This window comes from Rhopalosiphum maidis, chromosome 4 (genome assembly GCF_003676215.2).
Source record: "Rhopalosiphum maidis isolate BTI-1 chromosome 4, ASM367621v3, whole genome shotgun sequence".
Classification (NCBI taxonomy): domain Eukaryota; kingdom Metazoa; phylum Arthropoda; class Insecta; order Hemiptera; family Aphididae; genus Rhopalosiphum; species Rhopalosiphum maidis.
The window spans coordinates 17,076,785-17,090,896 of NC_040880.1; the positions used below are offsets into that span (position 1 = coordinate 17,076,785).

General features: G+C 28.1%; 1 protein-coding gene across 6 annotated transcripts in view; it reads right to left on the reverse strand.

Annotated features, from left to right (window-relative positions):
- LOC113549517 (eye-specific diacylglycerol kinase) overlaps positions 1-14,112 on the reverse strand; it is a 201,050-nt gene that overhangs the window by 18,603 nt on the left and 168,335 nt on the right. For all 6 annotated transcript variants that reach the window (XM_026950860.1, XM_026950861.1, XM_026950862.1 and 3 more), the window contains 5 exons: positions 4,273-4,629; positions 2,961-3,174; positions 1,472-1,761; positions 307-500; positions 116-213 (listed from right to left, as the gene is read on the reverse strand). In XM_026950860.1, coding sequence (XP_026806661.1) covers positions 116-213; positions 307-500; positions 1,472-1,761; positions 2,961-3,174; positions 4,273-4,629 — 1,153 coding nt within the window. The remainder of the gene's footprint in view (positions 1-115; positions 214-306; positions 501-1,471; positions 1,762-2,960; positions 3,175-4,272; positions 4,630-14,112) is intronic.

Below are 14,112 nucleotides of genomic sequence, written 5' to 3' on the forward strand. Positions count from 1 at the left end.
TATTGTTTAGAATGAGTTTAAGAATCGAGTTAATTTGAGTATGTTAGACATGTACTGAAGACATTCATTTAACTTGAGTCTCAAACTATAAATACAATCGAAAATCTTTACTCACACGACTGGATGAGCAGCTCTTTGTCACAGTGGTGCTGCTCATAATCTTGAAGTCTCAGTCTTTGGACAGACACTTTGTGTTTGTCTATCGTGGTTTCGCTGAATAAAAAAAGATAAAACCAACAATATTTTTGTAATTACGTGTACGGCATTTGCAGTCAATCATTTCAACCTAATCAGCCGTTTACTTACCGCGTAGGTGTCTGTCTGCCTTTCCGACGTTTCGCCATCATTGTTGCCTGGTTGAAGAATCCTAGTGTGATCACTGACGGTTTTAAACGGCAAGCTTCACCATCCACTTGCATGGGCACCGGTATACTAGTAGTTATGCGAGCAGTTTTACATTGGCACAACGGTGTCCCAGTCCCTCCAGTTTGCAATCTTGTCTAGACAGTACAAAAACAGACGTGGTTACTTTTGATCAAGCAATATTGATAGATACAAGATCATACTAATGCACTAGATTGCCAAAGTCGAAAAGGTATTGTAATTTACGATTAGACATGATCCATGGCTTACCTATGATATGTATATATCATATGCATAATGATATGCAATTGAAGAGGGAGATAGTAACTATAGATGGTAATAGTGGTCAGGTTAAAATATGGTTATCAATAATAATCATAAACAAAAAAATAATATCGATTTTATCACTAGCAATTTTTACTAAGATAATTATAACTATACATACAATAATCACAGTTAACCACAAAGATGTCTAGCGTTTTTTTAAGGCATACAACTTTTCGTATATTAGGTATAGACAGTGTTCATTCATTTAGTTATTATTAATGATAATAATACACTTCGATTTTGTCTCCTTTACTCGGAACAACTGAAACTGTTAATACATCGCAGCAAAACGAATAATGTTCGACGCATTGTCGTTATTTTTTCGCTCTACTGCAAAGTCGCATCGCGAAGCGTTGAATATTACAATATTTGTTAAAAATAATGAACCAAACTAAGTTCGGAGAGCGATTTGTTTGTTCATAAACAAGAATTTCAATATAATATAACGTTTACACGATTTTAACGATTTAAGATATAGTATAACGCGTAAAAAGGACTATTCAACAGTTAAGTTTAGTATCTATATTATCACTGAGACTACATATTATATTTTGTTACGTGCATCGCTAATTTGCTCAATTATTATATTGTGTTCCGTAAATACTGCAGACAAAAATAGGCATATATGAATGTATACGATTACAACACTTCCTTATAACTAATTAAAAATCAATTTTTAGGTGAGTGGAAGGTGTACTGCTGGCAGGTAATTAAATAACCGTTTGAGTGTAGATGCATTTAAATACTTAATATTATGTTATTTAAACACGGAAACACTTACTATTTGCATGATCGTTAAACCGATGACTTCGATCAGCCCATCGTCGGTAGAATTGTTACCAGCCGACTTGTTCCACGGTCGCGTGCCACCCCCGTAGCTGGGTATATTTAAAAACAGTATGGCATGCACTTTCAAGTCTTTAATGCGCTGCGTTAGGTCCTTGCCGTCACACTCTAGCGTCACGTGATCCGATAAACCTTTCCATTTCCGGTCCAATAATTCGATACCACCCCTGACGCCATAAAAAAGTTTGTTGTACATTCGCGAGCTAAATTTTTCCGGATTGGCCTCTGGAATGAGTAAATAAATGCGTAATTATGCATTTTTTTTCTAATATTATTAAATATGTTTTTGATAACTATATCTAGTAATGTATTCAAAGGCATGTAAATTAATGAAAACAATTAACTTGAATAGTTAAGTTAATTAAACATGATAAAAAATTATGCTATACGATGATAGTTAACGAACCATTTATTTTACTTTAAAACTGGGGTCTCTAAACTATGACCCATGGAATGGTTCCGGGGCAAGCTAATTAATGTTTTGAAAATAATATATTAGTTTTCTTTGTTTTTATTCATTCATTTCTTATAAAACAATTTAAAACAAATTTGACCACGATGTCAAAGAGTATCTTAGATTTGGACCGTTATAAAAAAAGTTTAGAGACTTCTATTTTAAAAGCTTTAAGTTAATGATGTTATGGAAAAAAATATTAACTTAAAATGCCGAAAAAAGATATTTTATTTTTTCTATTACCACATGGGTTATAACATATATAGGGGTTGTGAAATTTTGATTATTATTTGTTTTAATAATCACCAAATATTTTTGTTAATAATGCATCCTATATATTTTATCTATTGAAGAGATCTGAAGGAGTACCTAGTATATCTTTTTTGCCACACACTAATTATAAAAGTTTCGGAAATTATAAATAAATAAAATATTAAAATAAATAACCCAAGTAATATTTATTTGTTTATTTAAATTTATTATAATTATGTACCCATACTAAATGTTTAAACAAAACAACTATAGTTAATTAATTAAATGATTTAAATTTTAGTAATACAATATAGTATATAGATATGTAAAAACATGATTTTAACTTAATATCTTTTATTTAAAATTCTTCAGCAAAAGTTAATTTTTTGAAATATGTATTTAAAAAAAATAATTGTTTAATTATTTGATGCCTGCTTTAGGGTCCGTGTTTTTCAATTGATACAATGAAATGATAAGATCTTTTATGCAACGACAGCAAGATAAAAAGAATATTAATATCTTCTGTGAAACATTATAATATTGTACAAGACGTGAGAGTCAAGGGTGGGGAGTATGGTGGTTTCCCCATTTTAAACGGAAATTAACAGATATTTTTGTAAAGAGACGGTGGGCGATTGAAGTGGCGTACTAAACAAGCCATTTCCACAAAGGAGAACGCGATCGAGCCTGTGTCAGATATAAATGTCATCACCATTACCTCTGGCTTCATGGAATTCAAGCGCAATTTGAGCGTCCACTCCCAACGAGAAGTAATTATTCATTACATTTAATGGTAAATTATCTTTCCCAGCGTGATCTGTCCCTTTGACGTGTTCATTGGGTACTACTTCCAAGTTCCAGCGGTCCAACCGGATTGTTTCGCTTTCTTCCAAGTTGGTCAATATTTTCGACACGGGTTCATCCATATAACCCTGTAAGAAAATTAATTTTAGAATTTAAATATAGGAGAAGATAATAAATATCAATAAAATATAGTAATATATGCATGTGTTTCAATATATTATTTTGAACGATCTTATTTCAATTTTTTTTCAGTTATTATACGCGTAATATGTAGTTGAAACCATTGATTATAGAGCAGAATGTATATTATATTATTTTATAATCAATGGTTAAAAGTTAAAACTATTAACATTTTAATATTGTCCTAAAGAAAAACAACTATATTACGTGGTTCGATTAAACGTATATAAAATACAGTAATATGTATATACTTGTATAGATTGTGTGGAATTAAGTTATCGTTTATAAAATAATATACATATTGAGTAATAATATTATTGTGTAATGAAATAATAAATGTACTTTTTTGTGGTTTTCGTAAGGAAATATAGTTAATTTACAATTATATATATAGTTTAGCGCCCCAACGTGATGTATTCCTTAGTATTTAGTCGATAGTGTATATAAAATCAATACACAAATAATTATCCATTTTCAGTGCAGTTGATTTCAGATAATACAACGTTCGTATAAAAAAAAAAAAAAATTAATGAAAATTATGTTTTAGATATGCTAGGTAGATTTATCGATTGTTTCGATAAAATCGTAAAAAAGGATGCGAAAAATAATTTAAACAAAATTATTTGGATACGCTTATATTAGAAATGCCCACCATTAACTATGGGTATAAGATACATACAACATTTTGGAAAAAATACTATGTATAATTACTAGTTACTACCAATTTATTCTATATACATCAAAAAGTGCAGACTACTATCAATTAATTTTATGATTTTTTCAATCACTTTTTAGACATATTTAAAAACTCTTAAATTAATAATAGTAATTTTTTCTTCATTCGTGCTTAGTATTTAATATAAAAATTCACAAAAAAAATCATTTGTGGGTATAATATACAATTAACAAATGTCAAAAGACAAAATCACATGCATCTATAAGGTACGTCTGAAATCTTAGATGATTGTTTCCAAGACATTTCAAATCTTTAGTACATTAATAATATAATACATAATTTATTATTGAAATGTTCATATTATACTTACGCCACCCCAGCCGAGAGCTCTGGCCAGGTCGTTGCCCGTTCCCAGCGGCAGCACGCCCACTGGAAACGACACGGCGTTGGCTATTTGGTCCAAGATCGACAGCACCCACCCGACTGTGCCGTCACCGCCGCAAGCCAACACTCGAAGATTTGGCACCTTCTTGTACAGTTCCAGGCCCATCCTGGGACCACCCCTACTGAGATCGAACACCTGCCTGGGATTCAGGTGCCACTGGAATTTCTGCAGCAGCTTTACACCCTGGTTGCCGCCAGACTTTGGATTTATAAATATTATCACAGGCTTGACGTTCACCGTCGGGATCGGTTTGATTACAAACAGCTTGTCTTCTTTGTCCGGCTGTAAAAGACAATATATTATAAATACAATATCATACAATTCATGTACAATGATGATAACAGTAGACGAATAAATAGGGCAGTTTGTGTGTAACTAAAACCCCCAAAACTTAGCCAAGTACCTCCAAATCGGGCAAAGTGAGTTATAGTAACTAGGACAATATAATCATTTTAAGATCAAATTGACATTATTTCGATTTTAGAGAGAGGTCTGTGGGCGAAAAAGGGTTGTGGTTTATCGATGTTTATTATGTAACCGGCATAATATAATATTATGATACATTGAGTTTTCACTGAATGTGATCATAGGTTTATAAAATCAACCATTTATTTCAATCAAAAGCTCAAACTAAATCATTTTAATATGTTTCTAGGTAGTATTTGATTGAACTTTTAATAAAATCACTATGTGTACCAGATAATTAAATCTATAATTTGTATGGCTTTAATGACTTTAAATAAATAAAAACAGATCTATAATCATAAGAAAACATGACGATTTTAGGCTAGCAAAATAAATTACGCGATGTTCAAGTGGTGCAATCATCTATTGAACACGTAATTTATTTTTTTATGATAATATAATATTAGAATATAGTAATATAGTAATTTTTATTAAATTTATGTCTATGCTAATAAAGGATAATAAAAAAAAACCTTGATTTACAGAATCATGATTCTACTAAAAGGTTGTTAGAATCGTAATATTATGTGTACCTACCAATGTGATTGCATTCTATTAAAACTTTTTAATACACATGTCGTAGAACATCTTAAAAGTATATATCAATCTCATATCATAATTTAATGGTACTGTTAGTTGACTGCCCGTTGTGTACTTGTGTTGATGTTCAAAAATCGATACAAGATATTTTGTAAAATTATTTGTTGTAAAAAATTGTAAAACCGAATCACGATAATTAGTATTATTAATCGACGATGAAAAAACCGTTACGACTTGGTCAATATTATATTATATGGACAAGCGTTCTCAAGATTTTGTATTGTTATCAAATAGTTGCTATATATAATGTATTGCAGGTTAACGTGTTCCAAGACTATACCATAATGTGGCTTTGGAAATTGAAAACGTCACCTGACCGAAGTTTCAACGAAATCACGAGTCCCGGAGGTTGGTCACATTGAGTGAAATGTGACCCCAGTTACGAACACTAATGGCGACGCTACTAATGAACCGTAGCTTAGCTTTGTACTCGTTTAATGATGCTACTGTACTTCGTGCTCAATGTTTATTTTTCGTTATTTATTTTACGGAAAAAAACATAAAACATACTTTTAATTTATATACGTGCTAATTGCACACGTAAATAGTGTTTGAATTGGAAACAATAGTGACAAAAGTTTACTAAAAACCTAAAAACGTGAAGTTCTATAAAAAATCATTGATATTTTTTTATGTATAACGTTTCGGAAGACTGTGAGAGATACTTTAAAAAGTCATTTAAAAATAAGAAACACTATGTCTCCCCACTAACCACAATTCGAATATAATATATTATATTACCATGTCCATCGACGGCAGCAATAAGTTCACAAGTTGATTTTAGTATTGACTATAGAATATTTATTGGTAAGTATTTTAAATAATAATATTATCTTTCATGTCACAAACTATTTAATTGAATTGAAATATTATATAATTGTATATATTATACAATATATATATATTCTATATTCATTATTCATCGAAAAATTTTATGATATGCGTATGTGGACAAAAATATCAACAATCAAAAAGAAAAGTCATTTTTGCTCTTAGAAATATTTTAATTTAAAATACCTAATTTTGTATTTTTTGGTTTATCCTTTGACTATCTATATACAACGCAAATATTATTCGTTTAATATAGTATATTAGGTATAGCTACATTTTAAAAACAATACCATTATGGTACAGATTTTTTAGAATTATGGTAAAATGTAAATTTCTCTTGGAAAATGTGTTAAATTTTATCTATATCCAATGTACATTGAAATAAACCATTGTAATAAATCCAGTCTCGTTTATCGATAATAAAAATAACACTTATGTTATCAAATTACTAGTATTCTGACGTATTAAAAACACAGAAATCAATAAGCTATGGTGTACGTTTTCAGATTTGTTCAAAACTAAATCAGTTTCATTTTTATACTATATTGAATAGACACTATACACTTATAATAATAATTATATTTATTAAAAATCCCGATGGCAAAATTATAAAATATTATTTTATGTAAGTTAATACAATCTGCTAGAAATAAGAGCGAAAATGGAATATATAATATAGTAACAATATAGTATTATATCTATTTAATATTTAATTTATATAGTAAAATTAAATTAACGTAGTTTTTTTAAATTATATTTTTGAAGACAAAATCAACATTTAAAATTATTTTATGTGATTCATACTTATTCTATTTAGAGAACCCTAATAGTTGTAAGGTTGATGAATTCTGATAAACATAACTTGGCGGGAACTCATGGTAAGGCATTTTTAAGAATGTCAAAAATTCACGGTGTAATTTGTATGTAAATTATTAAGCTTAAGACGTTCAAACATAACATTAAGTTTAGACAATTAAATGAAAGTTGAGAAAAAAATTCGTAATCAATTATTAATAATATTTATAAATAACAACAACCAGCTAGGTACGTAATGATTACCACATTGGTCATAATATTATTATATCATAATAACAAAGTGTTGCAGTAACTGCCGAATGCCTATCATACTAATTTAATGCGTAAATGCGTAAGAGGATTAGAGACACTCGGTTCAGCAATAATAGTTAAAATATATCATGATATTGAAACGATTGTCATTTATATCTAATTTATTTACTGACTAATATTTATTTCGGAACGCATATCGTCATTACTTTATGTAATTCAATAATAATATTGTATAACTTCAAAATAAATGTTTTAATATTTTAGTATTTGTGGGAATGATTGTACGTGTTCATGTGACCTACTGGAAAATTCCCTATTCTAAATAGGATTTACAAAGATGTTGATATACTAAGAAAAACACATGATTTTTGAAATTAAACGAGAAATAATTTAAAATATAGTCTTTATTTATTATATTTTGTTCTTATTATACCTAACAGTCTACTTAAAAGTTCCAAAATCCAGAATGTGAACAAATTTATTTTAAAAGAATAAAAATGGTGTGAACCTACTTGATGAATCATCCCATATATATCTATCACTTCCGCTTAACGCTATAGTATAGATATGATTTACTCAAAAGACCGTCTAAGTACGTCATACGATTAAACGTGAACAGTGAGAATATTGAATTTCATTGTCGTCATGAAATACGCGGCACTTACAGTTCGTAAACGGCTACGACGACAACGCCGACTAAAACGATTATTATAGACCGTTTCATCAGCGAATTTCGACGTGCAATGTTTAAATTCTTATATGCACGAACGTTTTGCGCATTGCAAGTCTTAAGTTTTCGAGAAATCCTTTCAATACCATCCCTCCTCTGAATCAACTAAATACCATCCACCGTATGCCGAGTTTCAAAACATTATAATTTCGAGCACATGGCGTCATTACTATAACACTTGAAACGGTGTTTATACACTGCCATTACGACTGTGATCCTGGGCTTCTATAATCCTCTGTAAATTATATTTTATTTTCATGGCCTCCAAACCAAAATTTTCGTTCGGAAGCGGTTAAATTAAAATATAATATTGTTCAAGTAATCGACCGTTTACTGTTTTTATATAATATAAAGCGTTAAACGTAAATCAATTGTTTTTGGGAAAATGGGGAAATTATATATTTATATCGGACGATAATGCATCATTTATGTGTAATATACATAATATCATTAAGTAACTCACAAATCACACAAATTAATTTCAAAAATTAAATAATATAAATAGACATAATGATAATGTGTGTGTAACCAGTTATAATTGTCATTTATACATTTATTTTTTCTTATCATTATTTATTTCCACATTCGCAGTAAAAATTGCAAAATTCTATACGGTCAGATCTCTCGATATATTTTTTTAATGCAATATGTTCAGCAGTGAAAAATCCGTGATTTACAAAGAGAATCATCTACGTGCATATTTTTAAACGATTATACTAATAATAAACATTTTAAAATTGCGAGAAATTAATAATTATTATAATTTCTATTGATTGATAAGAAATTTTCACACACATTATTCAAAACTTAAAATATTGAGTAATATGGTGCTATTTGCGACACAAATATATTTACTTCGGTTGTACCATTAAAATTACCTTCTTAAATTATATTCCAAGTCATTTTTACCTAATTAAAAATTTAATTTGTGCCGTCGAAAATATTGTGGTATATTATGTCATCTAACAGGCTAGGAATATACTTTTGCAATACTTGTGTTAACACTGCGGCTACGCCGTTATAATCGTGCTATTTTCAGCATGGTAAACTTTACAGTACCTACTACCTATGTATAAATAATGTCCAAATTACAGTAAATGTTAGTCTATTGTAATTTTGTTAGTTTTTAAAATTTTGTGATGCGCACACTTTGATAAAATATCAAATTGACGAATTCAATTATTTACATTCAGAAATAATAAGTTATAATTTATTTGTTTCATTTTTTGATTTTAGAAATATATTTTAAGATATTAACAAATTATATTTATTATTATGGCGCAAAAACATATAATAAAAAATAACAATATAGTTATTAAAAAGTGTATTCAACTAAAATGTCTATACACGGTGTTTGAGGTTGACATAATTGTCATGTTAAACCTAAAATACAATATAAATTAATATTTTTATCCAACTAGAAAATATTTTTATAGCTATAAAAATAAAGCAATATACTTATTATTATTTATTTTTACTATGGGCGTTCAAAGCATAGAATCGAATCTATAAAGAGTCTGTTGCAGTCTGTGGAAAAATTCAAGAAACTATTTTTTAGACATAAGGCTATGCAACATAGATGGCTACAATTGTTTTTAAACGTTTTTAATGCATATTTCGATGGAAAATGGATTAAGTATTTTATAACAATAAATTATATACTATTTTAATAAGATTATTTTCTATAAAAAGTTAATTTTTCATATTTTAAAATTCAAAATTAACATTTTTTTTTTATTATCATGATTATCTATAAAACTGTCTATTTTATTTTTCATCATACATATTTTTTTATATTTTATGCATATTATTTATTGGTAACTATTTTACGCATAATAATTGTGAACTCATAATACGCATAAAGTTTATTTTTTTTAATTTCACATATTTTAAGATATTTATTGCACAATTGTATGCATATTTCATGGTTTTTAATACACAAAATCCACAGCCCTGGACTATAGTTAGTATAGGTATTGTTATAATATTGTAAACATCACTTTCTCACGATGTCGATTGGTATGGTTCCATGACCTTCAATTTTTACACGTCAAATGCGACTGTATAATAAACGGATTTAGGCGGTTTCCAAACTTTTCAGACACACCATATACCCTATATTGTATGCAACACACCTACGCGCACGAGCCCGCAACATCAGTCCCCGCGGGACATTAAAACTTTTACGACCGCTTTTTGACCGGCACCGTCTCATAAATAAATGTATGGTTGAATAGCATATATAGCAAGTTGCTGCTGCGAACGGCATTCACTGTGTATATCAGTATAATATCACAAATAGAGAGAGAGAGAAAGATAGAGAAAATATATATGTATATATACATATACATTACACACCATATTGTTGTTCAGGTCTATTATATTCGGACTTAGTATATGACATGGCTATGGGTTATAGTTGGATAACGATGATTTTTGTTGGACGACAATTTATTTTCTTCACACCACCACGACCTCGACCGCCGTTACCGTTGTAATCGTTAAGGGTTGGCGGTCGAAGTTACAAAACATAAATGGCGAAAAAAATCACAGTGATAGTGTTTAAAAATGTGATGATATTTATTTTATTGTAATATTGTATTTGTGTAAAAAATAAAAATAATCGTTATATTTAGAGTGAAAGATTATTTTTAAAAATATGTTAATTGTATGAATTAAATATAAACTGTAGGTATAGATAATATAATATGCATGTTATGCAAAATAAGTTGCATGATACACTTATCACTTAAAATCGAATTAAAAACGCTATAAATATTTTTTTTTCAATAAAAAATAATTAACAAATTTTATTTTTATGATAAATAATTTGTGATTTTATCTCTACACTTTTAACCCTCTATTTCAGAGGGAATCGGTTAATTTCTCATTTCGCATATCTTGCGATGAAGTCAAAGCACGTTTATGCCTTACTCCGAGCCCGCATATAAGGAAGTACAAAACGTATTGGTGTTATTCACCCATAGGCTTTCTAACACTGCTATTTTTGTTTTAAATATGTAAATATTTATCACAGTTATTATTTTCATCGTAAAAATTTTTATATAACTATAGATACTATGATTTTGCATTTGGAATGATACGCAAAATCTCTGGATAACATCATGGACGTTGGTCAGAGAAAACTTTTATATTATCATACTGTTTGAAAAAATTACAGTTTGTAAATATTCATAATGGTAATTAGAGATTACTTATAATTAAAATTTACTTGTGAAGAAACTTTTCCTTAGAGGAAATCCTTACTGACATTTAATTTCATAGTTTATACCGGATTAAATCCCACTTTAATTCATTTTTAAAACGACGAAGAGGATTTCCCGGGAGAGTGAGAAGATAGTTCCTAAATATTAGGGCTTTCAAAGGATTTTGCAGGAGACAATCGTGCACATTTGTTTATCGATATATTATGGAAATATGTTTAACGGTGGGCGTGTTTAAGACGTTTAAGTACTCATTGATAAATTCATTGAATATATATGGAAGAGAGTTGAGTGGCGTTGAATATATTATATGTCGAAGGTTTTTTGATTAAACCGTTTTGATTTTATTAATGATCGTAGTACGATTGAACGATACGGTATCCAGAGTTAGAGACTGATTAATTATTATTATTTAATTCGTGGTTATATAGTTTTATGGCGATTTATTATTATAAATGATCACTAGTTATAATAATATTGTGTCTACTGTAGTGAAAACGGTACTAATTCAATTCGATTATTATAATCATTTCTGTATCAAGTTTGTTGTGCGCAAATGTTTTAAACTTGCGTATTACAGACGTTAACTTTGATTGTCTGTCCATGAAATTGTATTGCTTCTCTTGTAGCATAGTTTGTATGCAACATACCTATTATAGTATAGAATCCGAGGCACATACAAACAAACAAATAACTCAAAACAACGGCGCGCTCTAACAGTTTTTACGAAACAAACATTATCATTATTATTTTTGTTTTTATTACTTTTTCAATTCAAAACGAACAAAGTAAAAAAAAAAGTTTACGAATAACAAGTAGATAGGTGAGAAATATTTAACTTCTGAAATGCTGATATTAAATGTAGCTAAATTGTTGTAATTTATTGTATTGCCATAAAACTATAAAAGTTTATCCACTATAAATAATGTGTATACACAATTTGAATAATTTGTCGGAAAAATAATATTCATAATATAGACGCTATTATTTATATTATATTTTATTTTTAATTTATTTGTGTAATTGTTTTAAATAAAAAATCGTCTTAAATAAATAAATCCACAACTCTGTGGTAACAAAACAAAATATCTGTTTAAAAATATAAATGACAGAATTATAATATAGTTGTATTGGCCGTATGTGATTTAAATTTTTAATTGTTTTTATAAAAAACAAAACATAAAAATCACGCTAATATATTGTTATAAAAACCTTGTAAGTATATCGTTTACACGTTTACATTGTATAATACTGTTTGCAAACAATGTAAATATTTTAGTTTGCATTATTAATTTGAGTTTATGAAAATTGAAATGAAATATTTTACGCGGTATTTTAAAATGGATTTACGTTTATCTCGATAGAAATTATTAACAATATTATTATCATGTGATATTATGTGATTTAATTTTCAAAGAGATGAATTATAAATTAATTCTGTGGTACCTAGTACATGTAAGCTAATCTATTTAAGAATTTCGTTGTAATATTTAACAATTTGGCAATACATGTTTGATGGAGTATTGCTTTTAATATTTATAGGTACAAATAAAAACTTTAATTTTAAGGTCAACAACAGGTGAATAATTTTTTTATTCTTATAATATGTACTTGCCGTCGAAAAATTAATACCAAGATGAATTCGTTAATCTCATCCTATTTACGCACGCTATAAATACTGATCGGGTTTATAAATAATCGTACAGTTAAAATCGCTTAAATAATATAACTAATATAAATAGTATATTATTGTATCATTTAATCATAATACAATGTATTTTTTTATATATGATATTTTCAAATATTATTAGAGGTATATTTAAAATGGGTAAAATTAAAAATATATAAATCTATTAATATAAACAATGGTAAAATAATAACTGATTATTTTAAATACGTATACGCATATACAACAAATCTTCTACGTCTTCACTAAATACAAATCGATACTTATTCAAATACAGTCACTCAAATATTTTAGACGGATGTACAATGCTTTACGTATTATGAAGGATGATTCATCACGTATGATCACATCTCCCTCCTATTTTTTATACCATTTAATAGTGCCCCGTAGACCTACAATATTTTTTTTAAAATGGGAATTGACATTTTTACTATACATTATTAAACAGAAAAATTGCTTTTTTTTAAATGTTTATGTGTCTAAATCATAATTCGAATCAGTAATTTTTGAGTTATTAAAATTAATATTATATACTAGGGATAATAGTCCTAAAACACAATTTTACAAAAAAATATATATGATGTTGATTAGTATTAATTATAACATTTTTTTACAAAATAATATATTGATGGATTAATATAAATAACTAAAATGTTCTAATTTTCATAGCCCTCAAATCTCCCAAGTCCTAAGGACCTATGTATTGTCTTAAGTATACAAAGTTCAATAAATCACAAATTATTCTTTTTAATTTCGATTTAGATAAATCTTTAAAAAGTCATTTGATTATTAATTTATAGAAAAAAGGCTAATTCTCATTTGATAAAAATAAGTTTGTTTCACCGTAGTATAATACATTTAAATATTTGAAAATATGGTTTTTATATAGGTATACTTATAAATTTTAAAATCAGAATTTGAATTAAATCATTACTAGAGGATAAAATGGGCGTGAGCATGCTTGGTGAATCATTCTGTATATTTTTATTAAAATGTATAATATGTACAGTCGTTCGATAACATCACATGCAATAACATGTCACGCAATACTATACTCGCAATTACTTTGCAATGTGCTATTATTTAATTGGCATTTAAAACTTTAAATCTCAAGTTAATGAATTTGGTAAATGTATTTGTTGGCACTAATGTGACTTTTT